The sequence below is a fragment of the Helobdella robusta genome, assembly GCF_000326865.2.
Source record: "Helobdella robusta unplaced genomic scaffold HELROscaffold_5, whole genome shotgun sequence".
Lineage (NCBI taxonomy): Eukaryota > Metazoa > Annelida > Clitellata > Rhynchobdellida > Glossiphoniidae > Helobdella > Helobdella robusta.
In genome coordinates, this window is record NW_008705254.1 from 7,253,249 (window position 1) to 7,278,259 (window position 25,011).

The 25,011-nt window shown below is 30.1% G+C and overlaps 2 protein-coding genes across 2 annotated transcripts; both read left to right on the forward strand.

Annotated features, from left to right (window-relative positions):
• Positions 1-2,071: 2,071 nt before the first annotated feature.
• Positions 2,072-5,991, forward strand: HELRODRAFT_151058 (hypothetical protein; the record flags this gene model as incomplete). The annotated part of the gene is made up of 5 exons (XM_009027645.1): positions 2,072-2,182; positions 2,519-2,621; positions 2,681-2,824; positions 3,541-3,656; positions 5,929-5,991. Coding segments are annotated over 5 exons (537 nt in total), but the record flags the coding sequence as incomplete, so codon positions are not given.
• Positions 5,992-13,987: 7,996 nt separating this feature from the next.
• HELRODRAFT_163915 (hypothetical protein) lies at positions 13,988-15,432 on the forward strand (the record flags this gene model as incomplete). The annotated part of the gene is made up of 2 exons (XM_009027646.1): positions 13,988-14,644; positions 15,298-15,432. 2 exons carry the CDS (start codon positions 13,988-13,990, stop codon positions 15,430-15,432), a joined length of 792 nt encoding a protein of 263 aa, XP_009025894.1.
• Between the last annotated feature and the right edge of the window lie 9,579 nt (positions 15,433-25,011).

A 25,011-nucleotide genomic window follows, 5' to 3' on the forward strand; every position in this document is an offset into this window, starting at 1 on the left:
TGATGCAAAAAATAAATGGAGAATCATAAATGAGATATCAGGTTCCACTTCTAATGCACCTAGTAATAAATTATTTCTAAAGAATGCTAATGAATCTACTAAATTAGCAAAGGTGAATGAGTTAAAAAAATTTTTTGTTGAAATAGGCATTAATACCAGCAAAATGACGGACATCCGGCCTAATGCGGATCTTACTTTTTTACGAATTGAGGATGATCCAACATCTGAAGAGGTTATAACTGTAGTCAACCGATTAAACTTAAAAAAAAGTTTTGACGGTAATTTCTTGTCAACCAAGATTTTGAGAAGCACTGTTTGTCAGATAGCTGGCCACATCTCTTTTTAGTTTAATGAGTCTGTTAGAACGGGTATATTTCCGTCTGTTTTAAAAATAGCCAAGGTTTTACCAATTTTCAAAAGTGGCGACCCGACTATGTTTGGTAACTACCGACCAATTTCAATATTACCGGTATTTTTTAAAATATTTGAAAAAATTAATGTTCAATAGAATGTGGAATTTTTTAATTGAACATAATGCGATTAATAAACACCAATACGGTTTTGTTCCGAAGTCCTCTACTGAAAAAGCCATTGCAGAGTTGCACTTGTCTCTTTTGGAGAACTTTGACAAATGTAATTTTAGCTTAGGTGTTTTTATCGACCTGAAAAAGGCTTTTGATGTTATTGACCATGAAATTTTGCTTCGAAAATTGTTTAAATATGGGTTTCGTGAAATTGTTCTTGATTGGTTCAGATCTTACTTAACTGATCGTAGTCAGTATGTTTCTATTGAAAATGTTGTGTCATCCCCTTTAAGGATTCTAACAGGTGCCCCTCAGGGTTCCATATTGGGACCTTTGTTGTTTATAATATTTGTCAACGATATCTTTTCTGTATCCGATAGATGCACTGTGATGTTATTTGCTGACGATACCAGTATTTTTTTGTCAGGTAAGAGTCTGCTGGACTTATTCACGGAGATGAATAACCAGCTTAATGTGATTTATGATTGGTTTTTGTCCAATGGGCTGACAGTGAACATATCCAAGTCTTGTTATGTCATCTTTGGTCCCTCGATAAAAACGAACAAAGTGCCCCTGAGTGGCTTGAAGCTGATTATCCAGGGCATATCTCTTCCACGGGTTTATTCGGTAAAATTTTTGGGAATCGTTATACAAAGTGATCTGAAATGGAATGAGCAGATCGACATGATCGTCCATAGGCTGTACGGTGCGGTTGGGATTTTGTTTAGAGCGAGAGACAGGTTGAATGTCAAGTCAATGATCTCACTTTATTATTATGTTTTTTGTCCATGATTGTTATATGGAAATGTGTTTTGGGGATCCGCCAGTAAATATTGGATCAATAAAGTTTTAGTGATGCGAAAACGTTCTATGCGTGTTTTGTAACCATCAAATTCTTAGAATAGAACAATTACATAATTTTATTCTGCTGGTATTTGTTTATAAAATACTTATTAATAAAGACTATGAATAGTTAAATTTTTTTGATAGGGTTCAGACATATACCAGGCAACGTGGTCAATTGTTGTTAAACAAATTTAAAACTTCCACCTACCAACGTAGCTGGATAATAAGGAGTCCAAAATTAGGAAATGATTTGGTCATGGATGGTCAAACACATCTGTCTTTGAAGGGATTTAAGCTATGTGCAAAAAACGCTGTGATGACATATGGGCGTGCTAATTGACTGTGTTTATGTATGACCTTCTTTTGTTGTGTGATACAGTACTTTTTTTTTTACTTTTTTTATGCAATATATTTGTTTATTAACGTGGTTGCTAAATGTATTTAACTAATTTTATGAATGTATTTTCTGTTTTTTTTTTCTTTTTACTAATGTCTATAATTGTAATTTTTTGTTTGATTTTAGCCATGGGTGGTCTTCGCAAGTTTTTTTGTTACTTTTTTGATCTCCTGACTTTTTTGGTCAAATAAATTTGGATAAAAGAAAAAAAAATGTATATATATATATCTATATATACATCTATTTTTGAATTGAATTTGTTTTTAGAAATATTCCAGCCTCTTTCGAAGGAATTCATGGATGTATTAAATATTCTTTAAAAGTTGTCGTCGAGAAAAGATGGTCCAAAAATTATAAAACTGAGTTTCCATTTACAGTTATTAATCCGACAGATGTTAACCAACCCGCTTTCCAGGTATTTTTGATGGTTTACGGCTTATTGAACTAATGCAGTAAAACTTTTCGACCCGACATGGTCATTTAGTTATGATATTTAAGTAAAGTTATGATGCAAAAAAAATATTTTCGGACTCGAAACCCGAAGTCAAAGTCGAGGTTGGAAATTTTTACACGGAGTCGGAATTTTTTGAGGGATTGGGCTAGATATTTTTTACCCGACTCCGACACCCTGATTAAAACTTAGTGTACGTCATAACCTAGTCTATTATATCAAAGTTTTACTGTAGTGTAGAATGTAGATAAAGCCTTTTCAAATAAACTTTGTGTGCTAAAATAAAAAAAACACAATTAGAATCAAGTAAGAAACTCAGTAGAAAAAACATTATGTTGTTGTCTCTGTAGATCAGGAATCATTTCGATCGATGCAAGAACGGATTGGGTAGGGTATTGTTCAGGTTTGCATTACTCATTATTGAAGAACAATTTTTAAATTTGTTGTTTGATTGAAATGCAGGTGGGACATTGGTGCTTTGGGTGACTTTCAATAATCAGTCAGCCCGGACTGTTACTCCTCGAGTATCTCTTCATCAAATTCAAACATTTTTTGCCAGAGGAAAATCCAAACAAATCGTCAATAAACACAAACTCTTAACAGGTCGTTTTGTTTATAAATGATACTGAATTTATTTAACTAATTAATTTTGAAATTAAGTTATATATATAAAATAATTTTACCTTCTGAAGACTAGTGAAGAGCAAACATTTGTCAACATTTTCAATAGGCGGCGAGATGGTGAAATGGTTAAGACGCCTGGTCCTGGTCAGACCCGGTTCTTCCATTAGGCAAACTAGGCAGCTGCCTAGGGCCGCCGATTTTAGGAGCCGCCTATTTTGCAAAAAAATTTAAATAAGCATCAAAAAATATTTATAGAATTTTAAAAAATTGAAACAAAGATGAAATTGAATTCTATTTTTAAAATATGGGAAAATATATAAAAAAAATTGTAAAAACCTATCCAATAAACTAGGTAAAAATATTGGTGGATAAAATACAGTTTCAAAAATAATATTATATATTATGTTATATCAATACGTATATAAAAAAAACTAGAAAAAACCCCATATATCATATATGGGTAGAGTAGTCAACACCATACATGTAGCTCTGCCTAGTCCGCCAAATGTCTGGAGCCGGGCCTGTCCTGCTGCTGCAATGACTTGCTTTTCTTTGAATGCTATGAGATCACAGCCCAACACACGCAATGTGTGTGATTCGGAGTTGCTCCTATTTACATATTGCATGCGCCGAGTTCGCTGTTAATAACTCTGAGACTTAATAAAGATAAAATTAATAATAATAATAATAATATCAAGGCGAGCGCATTAAAGGCAAAAATTTATTGACGTGGGATGGAACAATGTTGAAATTACCTGACGTTTGTTCATCAATAAATAATTGCTCCATCATAAAAGTTGAATATTTTATTCAAGTAAGTCATTTAATTCGTTAACTATTTTTAGAAAATAATATTTATAGTAACATGTTATGTGATTTTGAAAGAGCTCATGATAACAGCTCTTATTACAGATCTTAAAATTTGCTAAAATTTTAAAGTACGTGAAGCTAAAAGATCCTTAAAAGATGAAAAAATGACGAGTTTGTTATTGAACGCACACTATATTTGATGTTTAACATTTTACCATCAATTTTAATAACATATTCTTATATGTTAACGTTAAAAGTATACATTTTTGTTGATTAAAAATTAAAGTGAAATTTTTTTTATAAAACGTGAAACAAGTTTTCATAAATTATAATAAACATTATGTAACAACCTAATGGGCTGAAAAAATAAGTCTGTTTCAATATATAAATAATCTAAATAGTCAAATTTGGTTGAATTTGAAACAAGAAGGAGAATGGTTTAGACCCACGAAAAATCAATATCTGCTTCTGGGAGATTGGCAAGTTGCAACGCCAATCATTTTCACTACATTTATGCATTTCTGCTCATTATGGCTGAGCTGCCAGTTCAACATCATCAGTAAAAAAAGCTTTTTAACAGTGAAAGGTATTAAAAAATTTTCAAGAAACTGTTCCTATAAAGAAATCGTTTAGTTATTTTATAGCTTTTTTCATGTAATGAACGAACATTTCAAAAATTACTCTATTTTTATTACATTTCCATAGTCTTACGTTGAATAATTTCGGACAGCCTCTCTTAATACAAAACCTGGCTACGGCCTTGCATCTATCTAATTAATGTGTTTATACAGTCAAACCATTGTTACCTATTGATTGGGCAAATAATTTTTTTTTAATTTTAAAAGTTTGAAGTTTCAATTGAAAAACTTTAAGTTTGCAAATAGAAAAGAAAATTTGTACAACTTAAAATGCAGAGTTGAAACCTATCAATTTTTTTAGTAAGGGAATAAATAAAAGTTTTTTTAAACTAATTTGGTCGAACATGTTTTGTAGATTTATTTTGTAACTGTCCATATTTTTCTAAACAGTGACTCTGGCTTCAGAACTCTAAAAGACAAATAATAAAATTGATAAAAATTGATCTCCCTCAGGTTTAAAAATTAAGTTTTCGCGATAAATTACTTACGGTTTCATGTCTCAGATTGTTATTGTGTGCAAAATTGGTAATAACTCAATTTTCTATGCGTAACAATTTTAAAAATTATTTAAGATGAGGAGGTTGTGTGACGTAATGAATTTTAGTTTTAATAACAGAAACAGTGAGATACATTGCTTTAGTCAAAACTGTCTAATGAAAAAAATTAAGGCCATTTAAACTTAAAACTTTAAATTATTCCCTTTTTAAGGAAATTTTATATTTTATTTTATTGGATGAAGCTCTTGTAGTACATCATGTCATGCGCTATTAACGGGCGCTAATCTGCTTGTGTGAAACTCTAAAATAATCACAAACTCGGACGTGTGACAAGGCGGTTTTGTGTATTTTTGGGGCATCAAAGTTTAATTTGGAAGAACTAAAATGGGGGTCCATTGAAAGGAATCTTGCTTTTGTCAAATCTGAATAATAAATAACAAAAAATACAATCCATGCCTAAAAAAGAAGTCAGTTTTGGTGACGGTCAGTCGAACAACAACGTGAATAAAATTCAGGTCTAACTTACACTATCGCAAAGATTTGACTTAACATGGTTAACATAAAGGTTCTTTTGTGAAAGTAACTATTGTTAATAATTTCTTTATCAAATTTTAAATAAACCTATCAAAAGTTACTTGGTGATTATCTATTAAAACTTAAATTCAAAAAATTATGACGAAACACACTTTTACAACAATTCTTTAATTTCATCTCATCTGTAATATTAATATCGTACCTCCTTATATACCCTAACTACAGTATACAAAGCCTGATATTTTTCACGACAACAAGTTTATGTTACATTGTTTTGGTTGATTTAATTTGGTTGCATTGTAACATTACACGAATATGGTTTGTTAAACAGTTCAAATAATATTTTTTTACTTTTTCAGAAGAGCTAATCAACCCAATAATTCAAAAAATATATTATATATACAAAAACAGAGCCATAAACTTTGAACGTTTTTGGATAACAAAATTTTATATTTTTCCCGATAGAATTCGTGAATAGCTTTGGCATGAAAATTGAATAAAGGGTTATTTTAGCAATTCTTTGAGTGTGTCCAGATTTTATAATTTAAAGTAATAATGAATAATTTGTTAATCCCATCAATGTACGTAATAACATTCAACCTATCAGATTACTTTGCATATCCCGTTTTCAACCAACTTATCTTTGCTTCTTCCTATCACAATTGGCACAAATTTATTCAGAGAAGAGGAATCTGTTTTTCCTTCACCTCCATTGTTATCATCCTCTCAAACATCATTCCAGCTTTTGCCGCCATCTGTTGTTTCGCAACCTCCGCCAGCTAATGCAATGATTTTAAGGGGTATGTTGATTTTTCTATTGGCATGGATTGTTTTTAAATTGCAGTTATTAGGACAAGAATGTTGTTGATCCTGCAACTTCATTACGACAACGATGTTATTAATCGTTGTTATATAAAATGATATTAATAAATTTATTAAGTCATAGTTTAATTTTTTTAATGATAACTGTTCCGCCAATCTTGCTTTTTTGTTTTTTTCTTATTAATAAGAAGATTTTTATTACTGAGCAAACCTTGTTGAAATGTAACTGATAACGTACAAAACAGTTGCTGCTGATAACAACGGAGGGTTCCAGTTTCTACCCCCTTATGATCAAGTTCGAAATGACGCAGGACCACCTGCTTATTCTGAAGTGATTTTGAACTTGCAATAATTTGTAGCAACTGTAAAATTATTTTTAAAATCATAAATTTTGAATAAATCTTTTATCTAATAACTCGGTTTAATATAAATTCACTGATTTTGCATAGCAACATCAGTAAAAACTTCATTTAAAATATCTAAAGTATAATTTTTTTAAGGCCTCTTCAAATGGACAGGTGAACCACTCTTTTAACATGAAAGAATAATTGATAAAAATTGAATACATTTAATAATATTTATGTGTTTTTATGCATCTTCAAAATGTTTTTTAATTATAGATTTTAATACTTTTACTGTTTTATTTTACTTCTTTGATGCTATTAAAATTGTGACCAAACAATATTAGTTGTTTTCATTCAGTCGCGCAACTGGACTAAATTTTCAGGGGTGGGGGGCAAATAAAATACTTATGTAGCATCATAAGACACAATTTAACAAGCACTCGTTCGAAAACAAGACAAGATAATTTTTCAGACCAGGTATTATTTCGAACAATAGTAGATTTTCAGTTTTCTCAAAAATGTTGTGAAAGTCATTATTGTCATTTTGTCGATAATTGTTTAAAATTAGCGCCATGTCAGTTACTTGTTCAATATACTGAAGAATATCTATATGAATATATAATCTATATCTATAATCTATATAATCTATAATAATAGAATCTATATCTATTTCTGAAGAGCTTTTGAAATAAAGTCAAACTGACGTACTGAAACGAGCACATATACACAAAGATATTACAAATTTTGATTGATTAATAGAGACCAAAAACTGTTCTCAATCAATCAATCAAACAATCAATCAAACAATAAATCAATCAATCAATTAGCTTGTAAAGCGCTATTTCCGCGATGTTCAACAGCGCTCCTCAATGAATTTTGAAAACAGATGGGTCTTGAGATCCGCTCTGAACTTCGTAAGTGATGGAGAAGTAGTCAGAAAAGTAGGTGGAGAATTCCAGAGAAAAGGGCCAGAAAAAGCAAAAGCAGATTTGGCAAAAGAGTGTTTAAAACGAGTAAAGAAAAAGCGAGAACGAAAAGACGATCGTAAACCTGGGCGTTTGGGTTCAATTAATATATCTAAAAAATACTTAGGAAATAATTTAGATTGAGAATCATACATAAGCGTGCAAATTTAAAAAATTATTCTATATATTATAGGTAGCCAGTGCAAAAGAACAAGATATGGAGATATATGAGAAAAGAAAGGGGCACGAGCAACTAGACGAGCAGCAGAATTAAAAGCTTTACTTAAAGAATAAAGCATAAAATCAGGAAGACCATAATAGAGCGAGTTACGATAATCAATTCTAGATAAGACTAACGAAGTAACAAGGAGGAGAAAAGTAGGATCATCAAGAAAAGGCAAAAGTTTTTTTATTCTACGTAGATGAAAATAAGAGCTTCTAGCGACACTATTAATCTGAGAAGAAAGAGACATTATAGAATCAAAGATAAAACCTAGACTACAAAACTTGTGAGAGACATCAAGAGTTTTAGAATCAGGTAAGATAATAAAAGAAATAGTAATAGAGTGTTTAGATTTATGAAAACAAATTAATTCAAATTTAGAAGAATTAAGTTTAAGACACATAGAGTCAGACCAAGTGATAATTGAAGAAAGACATAGAGATAGATTATGAAGAACACCATTGAGATTAGATGGAGGAAAAGAAGTATAAATGTAAGAATCATCAGCATATAAAAGACTAGAAAAAGAAAATTTATTAATAATACGAGGTAGTTCAGAGGTATAGAGTATAAATAGAAGAGGGCCAAGGAAAGTAAGAGTAGAGGAGTTAGAAGTAGAATTATTGAGAACAACAGAAGAAAAACGATTACAGAGATAAGAAAAAACCAAAATAGACAAGAATCACTAATATTAAAAGAAAGATGTAGCAGTCTCAAGAGAATAGCATGATCAACAGTATCAAAATTCAGTTCTGAGCATTTGCATCATTCCAATTACTAATTTCTTCCAGTGTGAATTTGATTGTCGGATATAATTCAACAAATGGAATGAGCACATCAACATAATCGTCCATAGGCTGTACCGTGCGGTGGGATACTGTTTAGAGTGAGAGACAGGTTGAATGTCAAGTCAATGATCTTACTTTATTATTCTTTATTTTATCTACATTTGCTATGTGGAAATGTGTTTTGGGGATCCGCCAGTAAATATTGGATCAATAAAGTTTTAGTGATGCAAAAACGTTTTATGCGAATAATTTTTTTTTAACTTTCGCGATCATACTGATGACGTGTTTCGTAACCATCAAATTCTTAGAATAGAACAATTACATAATTTTATTCTGCTGGTATTTGTTTATAAAATACTTATTAATAAAGATTATGAGCAGTTAAATTTTTTTGATAGGGTTCAGACAACTACCAGGCAACGTGGTCAATTGTTGTTAAACAAATTTAAAACTTCCACCTACCAACGTAGTTGGATAATAAGGGGTTCAAAATTATGGAATGATTTGGCCATGGATGGTCAAACACATCTGTCTTTGAAGAGATATAAGCTATGTGCAAAAGACACTGTGATGACATATGGGCGTGCTAATTGACTGTGTTTATGTATGACCTTCATTTGTTGTGTGATACAGTACTTTTTTATACAATGTATTTTTTTATTAACGTGGTTGCTAAATGTATTTAACTAATTCTTTTCAATATCAATCCCTGCTTCTTTCAATGTTTCCTTTAAAATTTTAGCAATGCATTCACCTGTGGTATTTTGAACTTTTTGAAAACCAATAAAAAATTCATGAATACAATCATCTTTAACAAATCTTAAAATAATTATCATCTGTTCTTTAATAGAAAAATTAGTAGTTCCATCACAGAGCATAGAGAAGAATCCATCAGCATTGACATTTTTCCTCATTAAATAATGAGTTGTTGATATAATTTCATTTTGTATCTTCCAACTTAGATAGGTTTGTGAAGTTGAATCTGTTTGCGGATGTCATTTTATATTTTCATCGCCAGCTAATAAACGTAGCCATATGCATTCTCTGAAATTTCCATCGTTCTCATTTGGTTCTTCGGTGGAAAGTGGTCCTGAATCGCAATGACCACGTAAAGCAATTCCTTGTTTTCCACAATGCTTCACTGTTTTTACAATAGGTATTAACCATCTGCGGTTTTCTTCAATCTGTTTTTGCCACCCATTATGCAATTGCTTTTCAATACCACTAGACTTTTGCTCATAATGCCTCAAAAAAAATTTCTGAAATTTTTAAACAGTTCTGATGATAGGGCTGATATTTACGTTTCTGGTTTTGAATAGGTTTTCAAAAACTTCGGTGTAAATAATTTTTAATTTTGTATGTTTTTCAGTGTTACTTGCGTCTTGAAAATTATGAAAGATGATCAAAAAATAGTAACTATACTATACTTACCCAACCTACCAAGAATATTTATCTGTATAATTACAACAAAAGTACGTTTGTAATAGTTACAAAAAACGTTGTAAAATCTTGACCCTTGACCGCCCCCCTAGTTGCGCCACTGTTTTCATTTGCCCATATCCTGAGTTATTTGCTGGTCTACTACAACAACTGACATAAATTTTAAATTTCTACGAGTTAGTGGTCCAACAATGTTTTGCAAACCTCATAAACATCGAATGATTTAAATAATTCAAGTTATTTAAAATCGGCTTTTTCGGTAATATTGAAGCTGGTTCAATTAATGCTTGTTATCGAATTGTTCGTGGAACTTATTTAGTATCTGTACACCTTACTTGGGTGCTGAATTTTTGAACTTTTAATTTTGATTTTATGTAAGCCTAAGTGTATTATATTGATGTTTTAAGAATTTTTATTCATTTTGTTCTTGCTGATGATGGTTAATAGACATTTTTCTAAAATTGTAACTGCTGGAGACAGTAGTGCAATAGGGCGGTAGGATGTTAATTCGTTTCCAGCTTTACCTGGTTTGAGAATTGAAATTATCGTGGGTGTCTTGTAGATAAGTTGCATTTGACTTGTTTTTAAAGATTGATTGAAAATGTATGCAAGATAATTAATTCCGTTTTTTCCTAAGTGTTTCAGATAAAATACTGTAAGTTTACCAAATGTATTTAGTTGTCTAGCATGTTGATGATTCTATCTCTGGGATGTGATAATGACATAGTATTTTAATTTGACGATCTGTTGGTTTTGCTAGTTGTGTGTTAGATGAAGCTTGCAAATTGTTTGTTTAATTTGTTAGCTATGGTCTGATTATTGGTTTGTTGTTGAAGTTGATTGCTACGTTGGGTGATTGTTTTGGTTTACCATTTATGTTCTTTATTGTTTGCCAGAGTTTTTTAGAATTAACTTTGTTATTGAAGTGGAATAAAAATTCATGCCATTTTGTTTTTCATTCTCTTTTTTGGTTAGTTGCTCGATTAGGTTTCCAATTGTTTTTATATTATCTGAGCTTGGATTTGTTTGCCTTAGGTTGATGACATAAATGATTTTTTTGTTGAGTCCAAGTTTGGTAAATACTCTTTCGCCAATTAGTATTTGTGTTTACAAGTTTTGTGTATTATTTTACAAGAATTTTTTTCTGCTTTGATTGGGGATTGTGGTTTGATGGTAGATGCAAATTTTATTTCTGTTTCAGTATTGTATTTCTGCCAATTTGCTTTGTTGATATTTATAAAAGTTTTACGTGAAGCTTTGGTGTATTGATATTCAAATTCTATTGATATATGAATAGGCAAATGGTCTGATTTGAGTTTTATTTTTGTTGTCCATTCGATTAAAAGAATAATTAAATCCCTGGCTGTGGGGATGTTAGGGGATTATTGATTATTTTTGGGTAATTTGGTTGGTATTTAGTGTACCATATGATAAGTTGTCTATTTCTTGTGCAATTTCCCTGCTTCTTTTCTCCTGAATAGTTAAGTGCCAGAATGGGTTGTGTGCGTTGAAGTCGCCATTAAGTACATTTATTAAATGTTTGATTGAAGCCAATTAGTTGTTTGGGCAACTGCTTTAGGGAGGTATGTAGTTATTAATAATTGTCAAATCTTGATTGCTAGTTTTAATTTGAATGGCTTGAACTTCGTGAATATTTGTTTGTTTGGAATGTTGGGAAGGAAAGATATTGTGAAATGTATGCTGTGATGGATGAAGAGTAGCAATCATTCGTGCATTTCATCATTCGTCATCATCAATTTGGAACACACTGCCTCATCATAAAAGAACCCGCACTTCATTAACCACTTTAAAAAAAAACTGAAAACCCATTTTTACAATTCGCTGCTGTAGCCAGTTATAGTTTCATTTTTATTGCTCATTTTTTAAACTGAATTATGTTATTGATGATAGTTTTTATTCTTTATACTTATCATACGAACATTTTTATAAATCTATAACATATTTTGAAGAGTTAACATGACATAGAGCCAAAGAGAATTACTTATTCAATAGAGTCACAAATTTTCGGAACTCATTACCAAATGAACTTGTTGAGGCAAAATCAATGAACAAATTTAAAGCAGGCAATGATTGTTGGATGAAAAACAATCAATCAACGAATCAGCTGTAATAGCATGCCTGACAGCATGCTTTCTGGATAACCTCTATAACAGCATTACTGCTGCTGCTGCTACAACTACTACTTCTACTACTACTATTACTACTACTACTACTTTTACTACTACTAATTCTACTACTACATATTGTATCTATTTTTTTGCAAAGAACATTTTTTTTATTTGCTTGCATTAGCGCTATATAAATTGTTATTATTATTATCATCGTAAATGTTTGAAGCAGATCTTTATCTGCTGCGATTGTCATCAACGCAGATAAATAATCATCCGCCATGGTGAACCGTAGGCAATTTTTAGTAATTTTGAGCTTTCTCAAAGCCTTTTTTCTGCAGAGGTACTTGATAGAGCAAGAAAAGCAAATATTTTGTAATACATCAACAAATTGCTGTAACCAGATAACTGATGAATGAAGAAGTTTGAGTGGATTTATATAACTGCAATCGTTCAAAGTAGCAGCATTCATTTGAGCTTCTTTATATGCTATATTGTCAAATAAAAATATTTCCATACCAGAGTCATGGCCATAACCCACAGAAAAAGTTTCAGCCTTTTCATCACTGCTTAGCAATCCGCATGCCTTTTTAAAATCATTTGCCGGTTTTTCATTTTCACAGTTGACAACATACTGTTTACAAGCAGTTTTTATTTTGTTACCTTTTACGCATCGGCTGCTTAAAAGTGTTTTGGGAGTCAATAACAAAAAATTTCTTTTAAAAAAAATAATTTTGCTTTTCAAATCTACTTTTCATTTGTTGATTCACTTCATCCAAAACATTTATTTTTCCTTTCATTAAAACCAACTAAAAATTCGTCACTGCAATGCTCATCAAACATTTTCTTTATAACACGGCAAAATTCAAGTTTCAATTCGGAGCGGTACCGTATGCTGTTGCGAATGATTCCTACTCATCGCATACAGTTTTCCATGTTGAATCAGCGTATTTTCTAATGATATCAAACTGATAAATGGGGAACAAATTCCCTCCTTAGCTTTAAATTGAGGCAATTGTGAATTGCCTCTTCTCCCTTCTGTAGACGCTCCTGGTTCACCCCTTGAAATGGTTTAATAAATGTGCTCTTTCTTTCAGTGAAGTTTATAACGGAAAGCGTACAATATCGCAATACCCATATAAATATATATACGGCAATGTTTTAAATCTCGTAAAAATATTGAATATCGACGAGTCGCAACGTACTAACCCATAAGATGTATCTGAAGTATCTGAATAATTTTTATAATAAATATGTAAACAAATTATTTTATTTTCATTCAGGTAAAACAATGTTGTATTTGGAGTTTTTGGCTCAACTGAGGTTCTGTGTCGGTCGTGTGTTGTCATAGCGACAGCTCTAAGTTTGTAATATCGATGCCTAATAATTCTACCGACAAATTATTTAATTTGATAACAATATAAACATGTAAAAATAAAAGTTTGTTTTTCGTTATTTTTTGAAAACATGGTTTGCTCTTTTCCTATTTATTTTTACTATTTAATTTAATGATATATTATTAATAATTGATAAATAAATTTTAATATCAATTATAATTATTTATTTTATATTTTTATATTATAAAATAAATAAAATATATAAATTTATTAATTTTCAATAATTTAACTAATATTTGTAATTTTTATGTTTATATTTTTCAATAATCATAATGTAATAATTATAATTTGATAATATAAAATTATAATATTACAAACGTTTCATCTAATCTAATGGGAAAATAAATACTAGCAAAAAGTATTTTCATTATTTTAATATTAATTAATCAATATTATTATTTACAAGTTTAAGCAAATAATACTGTAATAGTTAATTTATATGTGTTACAGAGTTGAATAAAATTAAAATTAATTAAATTTAATATATATCACTTCTTATAAAACATTATAAAATATTGGTTTGAATGTTGGTAATGAAACTTGAAATAAAACTTAAAGATGAACCGACATTCCAAAATACCTGTACCTGTGAGAACCATGGAATCAACAGCCTCAACACCAGCAACAGAAAGATTTATGTTAGGCCAAAATAGAGATAACATCAAACTCCCAAAGATACACAATTATTCTAGTGAAAAGTATTTAAAGAAAAATAAATCTTATTCAAGATTAAATGACATAATTAATTATGACTATGATGCTGATTTTCAAAATTTAAACAGCAACAGACCAGGATCAATGAATTATCCTTCAACAACTAATTCTATTAATGAGGTTACAATGAAACGCTATCACAGCACAGGACACGTTTATCCTCGAGATTCTCTCATCAACAATCCAACTAACAATTTTAAATTATTAGATAAAAGCTCAATTGCATGGCCTTTTACAAAGGAAGATAAATTTACTGAAGGTTATCTGAAAATGCAAAGTTTAATGAATGCCAAAAAGAAAGATTATTTAAAAAAAAAAGCACAAACGAATAGATTAATAAAAAATGCTGTTCCTCAGTTACCCAAAACTTTGTTCCAGTCAAAAGATGTTTATAATTTCAATTTGGATGATTATGATTCAAGCTGCGATTCAACATTTGATACAAGAAGGGATGTCCTTATAACAGATAACGTATATAATTTACCGTCACACAGGCGGGATGTAAGTTTTTTTTACTAATTTTAATGAATTGTTGATGCATGATAATTTTTTCATGAAATTGTAGAAAATATACATTCTTTTCATACATGAGTGTAAGTGGGATTCAAACAATTGTTCAATCTTTGACAGGCTTTTGTTCAAAAAATTATCAAACAGTAAGGTTGAATAATTTAAAAATTTTAATTACATTTACTTACTGGTTGAGTTTGAAATCGATTTATAATTTCAATAATGACGTTAAAAATTTTACTATTGTAACCATAGGCGTAGCCAGGGTTTTGTTTTGGGGGGTTCAAAAACAATATTTTTTTACAATGTTCAAACTCTGATAAATGTATAAATATAGCAGCAAAAATTAAAATTGAAAAAATACTATCAAAATATATATGTAAACATACTAAAAACTATTATTTTTTATTATAAAATTAAATTAGATGTAACATACAACTTAATTTGTAGGTTAGAGAATGTTTTTTTGTGACAGTTCAACACCGGTAAAGTTGCCAAAATTTAAATTAGAGAGTTATTACAAACTTGGTTACAAACTTTTATCGCACAAAGCTCAGCCATACCTCTCGTACACAACCCTGTTACATATATAAAAACAATTGAATTGAATGAGCTACAAACAAACAAAAAATAATTAAACGAAGTTAGACATAACTGAATTAAATTGGTTTAAAAATATGGGACGTACCACAAATTTGTTCTTCCGGAAGTTGTCCACAATGCAACACTTTCGAGATTATATAAAGAAACAAGAAATCTTATGCTTTTACGAAAATTGAACTGGCTTCTATTGCAAAAATAAAATCGAACTTCATCTCTCCAGTCCTGAGTTAGCATATTTACTTCATAAGGCACACATTCAAATTGTACCATTAGAATGTACACACATGCATACGCCTATAAACACATACACATGCATTTGAAAATAACATCCTTCTACACTATTATTATTACCATTATTAATTTTATTATTAGTGGTAAGCTTTGGCTTTGAGTGCGCCAGATGTTACTGTAACCATTTCTACCAGTATCATGACTTTTCTATAAATAAAATTAATTCTTTAAGAACATCTAATTCTCATTCTACTCCTCATAATTTTACTAAACTTAATACTGAATCTTTTTCTGTATTTACTTTACGCTCATAAGTTTTCTAAAACTTACTAAAATTATTAATTCTATGTCACCTACAACCTGTTTTCTAGATCTACTTCCTTCTAATTTACTTGAAGAATTTTTTCAATATTTTATCCTATCATTCTCAAATTAATTACTTTATATCTCTCCATCTCTAAATTTCCTGCTTCTTATAAGAATTCTATTGTTATTACTATTCTTAAAAACTCATTTTAGATCCTTCTTCTTTATCTAATTATTGACCTGTTAGTAATATTATTTTTATTTCTAATATAATAGAAAAAGTATTTTATAATCAATTATCATTTTATTTAAATTCTAACCCCTTGCTACCTCTATCTCGATCTGGTTTCAGACCTGCTCACAGTACTGAAACTTCATAATGATATCTTTCTCTTTAGTGATAATATTAATCTTACTCTTTTTCTTACTCTTGACTTTCCTCTGCTTTTGATACTGTTGATCATACTATTCTCTTGAGGCTGCTAGTCCATTTTTTTAATATTAGTGACCTTGGCTTTCTTCTTATCTCTGTAGTCGTTTTTCTTCTATTGTCCTTAATAATTCTACTTTTTACTCCTATACTTTTACTTTTGGGGTACTCAGGGTTCTATCCTTGGCTCTCTTTTATTCATACTCTATACTTCTAAACTACCTCGTATTATTATTGATAATAATTTTTCCTTCACTAGTCAAGTATATGCTGATAATTCTTATATTTATACTTTTTACCTCAGTAGTATTCTTCATAATTATCTCTATGTATTTCTTCAATCATCGCTTGGTTTGACTGTGTGTCTTGAACTTAATCCTTCTAAATTTGAACTAATTTATTTTAATACATTTAAATGCTCTATTACTATTTTTTCCATTATCATACCTAATTTTAAAACTATTGATGTTTCTCACAAGTTTCTTTGTCTGGGCTTTATCTTTGATTCTAGCATGTCTCTTTTTTTCTCAGATTAATAGTGTTATAGAATAAAAAACTTCAGCCTTTTCTTGACGATTCTTGTTTCTTCTTAAGTTTTATCTAGGATTTGTTGTTTAACTCGCTCTACTATGGTCTTTCTCATTCTACACTCTATCTTTTAGGTAAAGCTTTTAACTCTGCTGTTTGTCTAGTTGCTCGTACCCCTTTCTTTTCTCCTATATTTCCATAGCTACCTAAAAATTATAGAATCATTTTTAATATTTGCACGTTTATGTATAAATCTCAATCTAAATTAATTCTTTTATTAATTGATTTACAATCGTCTTCTTGTTGTCACTTCTTCTTGACTTATGTTAGACATTCTTTTGCTAAATCTGCATTTGCTTTTTCTGACCCTTTTTTCTGGAGCTTTCTACCTCCTTTTCTGACTACTTCCCTATCACTTACGAAGTTCAGAGCGGATTTCAAGACTCATCTTTTTGCAAAATTCATTGAGGAGCGCTGCTGAGCATCGCGGAAATAGCGCTTTAAAAACTAATTGATTGATTGCCGTGAACGTCAGCGACGTTGAAACGTTGAAACTCATTAATTTCAATCATGAACATGTCTTACATTTTTATTATTATATTGAAATTATAAAATTGTCAATATGTCGCAAAAAGTACAATAAAGAAATTTTAAATTTTTTGGAATTTCAATTTAAAAATAGAAATGTTGAAAAAATTTCAACTATTTTTTTAAAATGGCGAAAACCAAACATAAAACAGATCAAATTATTAAATATTTTTTTCATTCGGGGGGTTAAACTCTGAAAACCATCCCCTGGCGACGCCCATGGCTGTAGCCATTTTGGATTAAAATTTATATAATGTTTGATTTTGATTCAAACTTATTGTTTCATGTGATTTTGAATCTAGCATTGAAATTATAAGTAAACTTTTTTTGAAATTTCCTTATACATAATCAAATATGTTGTCTGATCTTATATTATTAATCAGTTACTTTATTGAAGAGTACAATTGTTTGTAGACATAGTTTTATGTTTGTATGTAGAAAGTTGTTGTATGTTTGCAACATAGCTGTCAGATGTTCGTTCAGTTTGAGATACTTTGCTACGTTCTTCTTCATTGCATCGTTCGAGAAACTTTGTCCTCAATGAACTCTTGTTTATCAAAATCATTTTGTAAACGTAATTTAATAATATTTTGTGATCTGCATATAGTTTAGAAAAAAATTTGACATTATTTGGTCATTCAGATATATAACAAACAGCAACGCTTCTAGCACTGACCCTATACAGGTGGACACATAATCTTTCATTACTACTGTTTGCTTTCTGTGTTAAAAAATACTTAGCACCATTTCAATAGTTTTGCTCCGATTCCATGACTTGAGTTGAATGATTTTTTTTCAATTTCGTTTGTTTGTTTGATATGGAACCTCAAATCAATACAATGAACATATGTGTAACACAGTTGAGGGTAAGAGAAGCGTTGAAATTTTACTCTGTAACTACATTAACACAAAATTATTGGTAACTAGATTTGGCCCGACAAAGAATTTTTGGTAAAATTGATCGTTGAATGACTGAAGGGATAAGGACAGTTATAGAATGTTGCGCTGGCCATAAAAACGTTTTTTAATGTGTGATAATGCAATAATTTTCAATTAATTTAAATCAAATACTATTTATTTTTTAGTATCTTCAAGTTTAAGTTATGACCCATTAAAAAAATTTCAACATAAATAAAAATAATATTTCAAGTTTTAAGGAGTTGATTTGTAAAATTTGATTTTTGCAGAAAGTTTAATATCGTTTGAATAACCGTCAGTAACATTGCATTGAAAATTTGATTTTATATACATTTTGTAGAATTTAACGAGAGAAAGAAACAAAGGTGAAGACTATTCAGCTTATGATGGCGATGGGGAAAGCGAAGTGTACAGAGGACGTACGCAGAAATAAATTTGAATTCATACATGTTAAAATTTACTTTTACTATTAATATATTTTTAAACAAATATGTTTGTTATATAAATAACTTTCAATGACTGTTCAAGCTCCTTAGAAAATTTTCATCTGCCTCAATGATAGTTACAGAATGGATTATGTTGTAAATTAGAGTCTTCAATTGTCTTTAATAAACTTCGATACAGTGGCGGATTTAGACAACTTTGCCGAGGTAGGGGCCAAGATTTTTAAAATATTAGACGATCGGAGGCGAAGAATTTCGCAGAATAGTTGGTGCCGAAAAAAAAGTTGATGACCAGGGGAGAAAACTTTCAAATAAAACTTGACCTGGGAAGATTAAAAAAAAATGGATGACCGGGGAAGCAATTTTCAAAAAAACTTGGTTACCGAGGAGGGAAAAATTTCACAATTTGTTTTTAAAAAGTATTCTGTGCTTACGGAGGGGGCCAACTTTGTTTGTAATGGGCTTATAATGTCAATTATTCTTTCAATTTAAGTAATTTACTTAAAATAACTAGTAATAAATATTAATATAATAAATATTATTATAATGTCAATTATTCTTTCAAATTACAATTCAAGAGATAATTTTTCGGTAAAATAACGACTTTTACTAACTTTTAACACAAATGACGATCACAACGGGCAGCCAGTGCCTCCGCCGGCCCCCTAAAACCGCCGCTTTAAATTTCTATTTAATAGTTTGTACAAACTCCTAAAGGTGGTCTTACTTTGAAGCGTCATCATATAATATTTGAATTTAAATGCCCTATTGACGACTGTGCGCGTCAACAACATTCATATATTGGTGTTACGACCACTTCAATATCAAGACGTCTCACAATGCATATATAAAGAGAAGCCATCAAATCTCACTTACAATCAACACATGCAACTCCAATAACCCAGCAAATTCTTGACAACACAAAAATAATTTATAAAAACACCAACACAATACATCTAAAACCTGCAGAAGCTGTTCTAATAGATATCAATAAACCCTAAATAATCCAATAAAGAATGATTACATCATTACCAACTCCCTTAATACTAACTTCAATAACAATAAAGGACAAGGAAATGACAACAACAATGATGAATAATACGACACCAACTAAGTAACTCACTTTGCTAAAGAACTAACTTGGTTTTGTTTAAACAAACTAAATAAACCAAATCTGCACTGAAGATGATTTTATTAAATTTTCATGATGAACTTGAATAATTCTATTTCTAATAAATTGAACAATTTCCAGGAAACTTTTGTATGGAAAATTGAGAAAACAAACTTCAAATTAATTAATGCCAACAATTCGGTAGAATTCATACAATACTGTGTATAAAAACTGCAAAGTGCTGAAGATAATTGAAAAATCGAAATAAATCCTATACACTCAAGAATGAATTGGAAAACTGTATATTATTCTAACTTTAATAAAATAAATAATGACGACCTGAATTTGGTTAGGGTTTTGTTAGAAATATTGAGAAACGTAATAAAAAACTATTCAACGCTAGAAATTCGGAAGATTTCATAAATTACTGCATTAATTCACTGGTATGCATGATATCAGATGTTTTAAAAATGAAACTTGTTTCTAATAGATTTCAGTGTACTGATTTCAATTATGTAATCCATTTTTTTCTAACACTTAATTTCATAATTCCAAAAAAATGGTTTAAAACATCATATAACTGAAATACATTACACAATCCAGATAACGTCCAGATAACGTTGTATCTATTCATTACTCACATGGACAATGTTGTATTACACAGGGATACACATATGTATATGAAAGTACTTATATCATCAAAATCTAGGCCTGTCCATTTAATTAAACTAAATTCATTATTTAGTATTAAAATTTCTATTCATTTTAATTTATTTGATTTAACATGGCTACTAGGTCGAGTTCCAGATGATGTCGTTTTAGTTCTCCAAATTCATTTTGTTATATTTGTGAAAGATAAAAGCAAAGCAAAGACAGTCCATCAATGGATTTTTGAAAAAAATTTATCATGCATATTTTAAAATAAAATTCAGTGATCAAGATAAACCATGGGCACCTCACGTTGTATGCAGAACATGTGTAGAAGGACTAAGAAGTTGGAGCAGAGGTTCGTCATACCAATATATTCAGAATTATGGTGCCCACACTCACTGCTATTACATTTGTACAAATATATTAGATGGCTTTGATCGATTATCGATTCTGGTTTACTAGTGCAGTTGTTTTTCATCACAAAAAATGACGTTCTTTGGTTCTAAGTCGACTAAGTTATCGAGAAGACTCACGGTGCACATACAAACTGGCGCTATAAAGAATAACATAAAATAGAGACACAAAACTAAAATTACTAGACAAATCCTGGACCACAATGTTGAAATCTTACATTACAATAACAACCATTATAATTTACCACTAGCCGAATCAATACTCATAGAACAAAGACATCCGATAATAAATATTCAACAACGGACAATTGGAATTCTTCCCACCAATAAATTTAGAAACAGAGGAATCATCGATAACGAAAACACGTAAAGTGTTATATTTATCGATAATGTAAACACATAAAAGTGTTATATTTTACGATGTCGAAAGATGGTAAAACTAAATACTCACTTTGGATAAACAAGAAACCAATAAATAAACACAGTATAAAAATATTTGATCATCTGGGCACAACCATTACATATCAATTTGAACACCAAAGATGGTATAGGAATACCGAAAAAAGCTTTTCTGTTCTATCATGCATAAAACAAACAAAGATTCTGGTTTTGAACTAAAGAAACTTGAAATAGATTTACGATCAACCATTAAAAAAATCGAAAAGTTCAATTGGAAGTTAACTAACGCCGAACATGCTGTGATTTTCATTAATATATATATATAAATAAAAATAAAATATACACACACACACATATATATATATATATATATATATGTGTGTGTGTGTGTGTGTGTGTGTATCTGTGTGTGTGTGCGGTGTTTTTGTGTGTGTTTGAAACAAATACACAAATAATCAATAAATCCTATTTATTTCTGATGCCAAAATATTATTTACTTGCAACAAAATTGTTTATAATTAAATTCAAAAATAACAATTCATTGTTCTGAACTTTATTGCAATATATCAAACATTTATATTATACATTAATTTCTTCATTTGAGCAACATGTTTTTAACTTACCTTATTATGGAATGGTGCCAATAACAATTTAAAATTATCTTTTTTGGTCAAACAAAGACGATTTAACACGTCATCAATGTAAATGTTGCGATTTCAATATTTCTGATTATTAGAAAACTAGCTGTAACGTCTTATTAAAAATGAATGTCGTGTTAATAGCAGTCTCATTAACTTAAATTAAAAAAAACTAAAATGAAGTAATTTTTGCGGCTCGATGGCGTAGTGGTTAAGGTGGCCTTGTGCTTTTTTCAAGTGCGTGCAGTGTTCGATTCGATTGTATGACAAAAAGATCCCCGTCTATCACATACTTCGTGTGATGCGGCGTTTAGTATGTATTCGTGTACGATGTTTGTTGCGTGTTGTTGATTTTTCTGAAACTAGTGTGTTGCAGACCTTTAGCCCTTTTTTAACCTTTTAAAATAATATTTTATTTACAGAGCAAAGTACAGCAAAACTACCAATCGTTATCTAAACATAAATATTTAGCTACCCCAATGTGCATGTTAGAAATGGGCTTTTCCGAATAGATGAACGAAAAAATTTCGAACAAATGGACATCGTCAATTTTACAAATATCAAGATCGAGAATTAAATTTATAGTACTTATCCCGATCATCGGTACTCAATTATTTCACGATAGTTTTTCAATGCTCCAATAGTTTTTCGATTAATTAATAATTTGCAATAGTTTTTCAATGTCTGGATAATGTTTCGTCAATTTCCCGATGTACGATTATTTATTTATTTGACATTTTTTTAATAATAACCGTGCATGCACGTATACATATATCATATATGTATTATTCAAAGCTGTTATTAAGCTGTTATTACAGATCATTTATTAAGCACTCATTAAATACAGTCTCAAAAGTATGTTGGAATGTTTGTACGCATTTTATGTGTATGTTTTGGTAGCCGATGCATCGGTAACTCAAAAACATGTATGGAAAACAAAAAGTATTTAAATGCAAATACAATTTTCATCTTTTCCGAAACTGTTATATCGGTACTAAATTTTTATGTTCAGGGTCCAACAACAAGAATGTTTAGTCCAAATCACTTTTGTGGTTGTATTTCATCTAAAACCACACTATGTGCACAGGTATTGACCAGAAAATTGTATAAATGGAGAAGAGCTGATTCAGTGGAAAAACCAGGTCTGTAGGTGAATTGAAGAAGAGTAAAGTTTGTGAAAGAGGTCATATGTAGAAATATTTACTATTTAAGACAAAATTAATTTGCTTTGATTTTATGTAATCGCTGGATATTTTGAAGAGTTTGCCTCTGGTGGTTCTTGGTGACATGCTGATACCGGAAACTAAAAAAATTATTTTTTTTTTGTTTGAAAACAACCTCACATGAAAACAACATGTACTGCTTATTTCATGCAACTCAAAAGATTAGGCTTGGTTAAAAAATTTCTACAGCTTGAGATGTTTTGTTCTCTGATGGTATCGTTCAAGCTCTCTAGATTAGATGTGATGCGGCTACAGATCACAAATATTCATGTGGTTCCGGGTCTAAGCAAACATGTGACGAATGGGCATATATTGGTTGCCATTTCATCAGCATTTAACTTGAAATTTCCGCTTTGGTTAAAACTACATCAACGGTCGGCATTGTCTAAACTGCAAACTATACCCAAACTATTCAATTAAAATCACGTTTATGTTATAATAATAAAAAAAATGTGTCATTTAATACAGTGCCCTACGTATAGCGTCTGGAGCACTCAAATGCTTGTTAAAACGAATGCAGCTTTAAATATTTTTTGAACAGATTAAGAGACAGTTGTTGTCTGACAGATAAAAAGAGTTTCATTGTTTTTCAATGTTTTTTTTCGGCTGTGTGATTTTCTGGTTTTAGTTTTAACGACAAGCAGTTCTCATCATTTCAATAAACAAAAAAAAATTAAAATTTAACGTTAAAATTAGTTATAAATCATTTTAAAATTTCATATGCACAATTTTGTGTCTTTCTGATTTTGTTAAAGAGCTGACGTGATTAACATGTGACGGTTTGTAAGGTGCCTCTATCTGGGTGGAAATAATTCAATACTTTAAAATAATTAATTATTACTAATAATAATTAATTAATTAATCAATTAATAATAATTACTTCAATTTAATTTTTAACTTCATAAAAATCTTTTCAAAACATTTAATGTATTAAACTTTAAAAATGTAGGAAAACAAAAAGTTATTTTAAAAACTAAAAATATACTGTCAACGACAGTGACTGATCCAAAATTTTACTGTGAGAGATGACAGTGGCGTAGTGGTTCTCTTGAAAACAACTTTTTTTTTATAACACATTTTTAAATTATTACAAACAGCATAATTTTTTATACTGTATTATCAGATGTTATTGTGGGCCGCAAAAATTTATTAATAAGCTTGCTAAAAGAAAATATTTTCATGCTGCTTAAACTATTTTCAAAATAACAAGAGTACTTGTTTAAATGTTATTAATAAGGTTTGTATAAAAAAGATATAGAACCAGCACAATCAAATTAAGATTAATCTTGCGGGTTTTGCATAAAGAAATATTTTTAAAAATTATCTGAAACCAGGTTTATGTTTTTGTGAATGTACATCAGTGCCAAATTATTTACCATACTTGCTCGTAATCATAGTTTCGTAGTTTCAATGGTTTTTTCGTACTGAATAAACGTTGAAATGGTAAATTGAGAAAACTACTTTACATGGATGCAGTGGCGGATCTAGACAACTTTGACAGAAGGCCAAAAATATGAAAATGTTTAAATTTTCATTAGGGGCCAAAATTTCAAAATTTTTACGGGGGGCCAAGATTTGTGATAGTGTGGCTGACGACCTTTTTTTGTTCATCACGTGCATTTTTTGGTTGATTTTTACACAAAAGACAGTCCTTTTTCTGAATTTAATTAAAAAACTGCTCACAACTAGGATCTGCCCTATCGCCCCCCCCCCTAGATCCGCAATTGCATAGACGAACGAATCGGATTTTTTACACATCAGGGGGACTCTCCGATGATTACGTCGTAAATATTTCTTGCCAAAATGTGATATAATTAAAAGTCGGAAATATTTTTAAGTTTATAAAATACCTCATGATACTGAAGGTTGCAAAAAA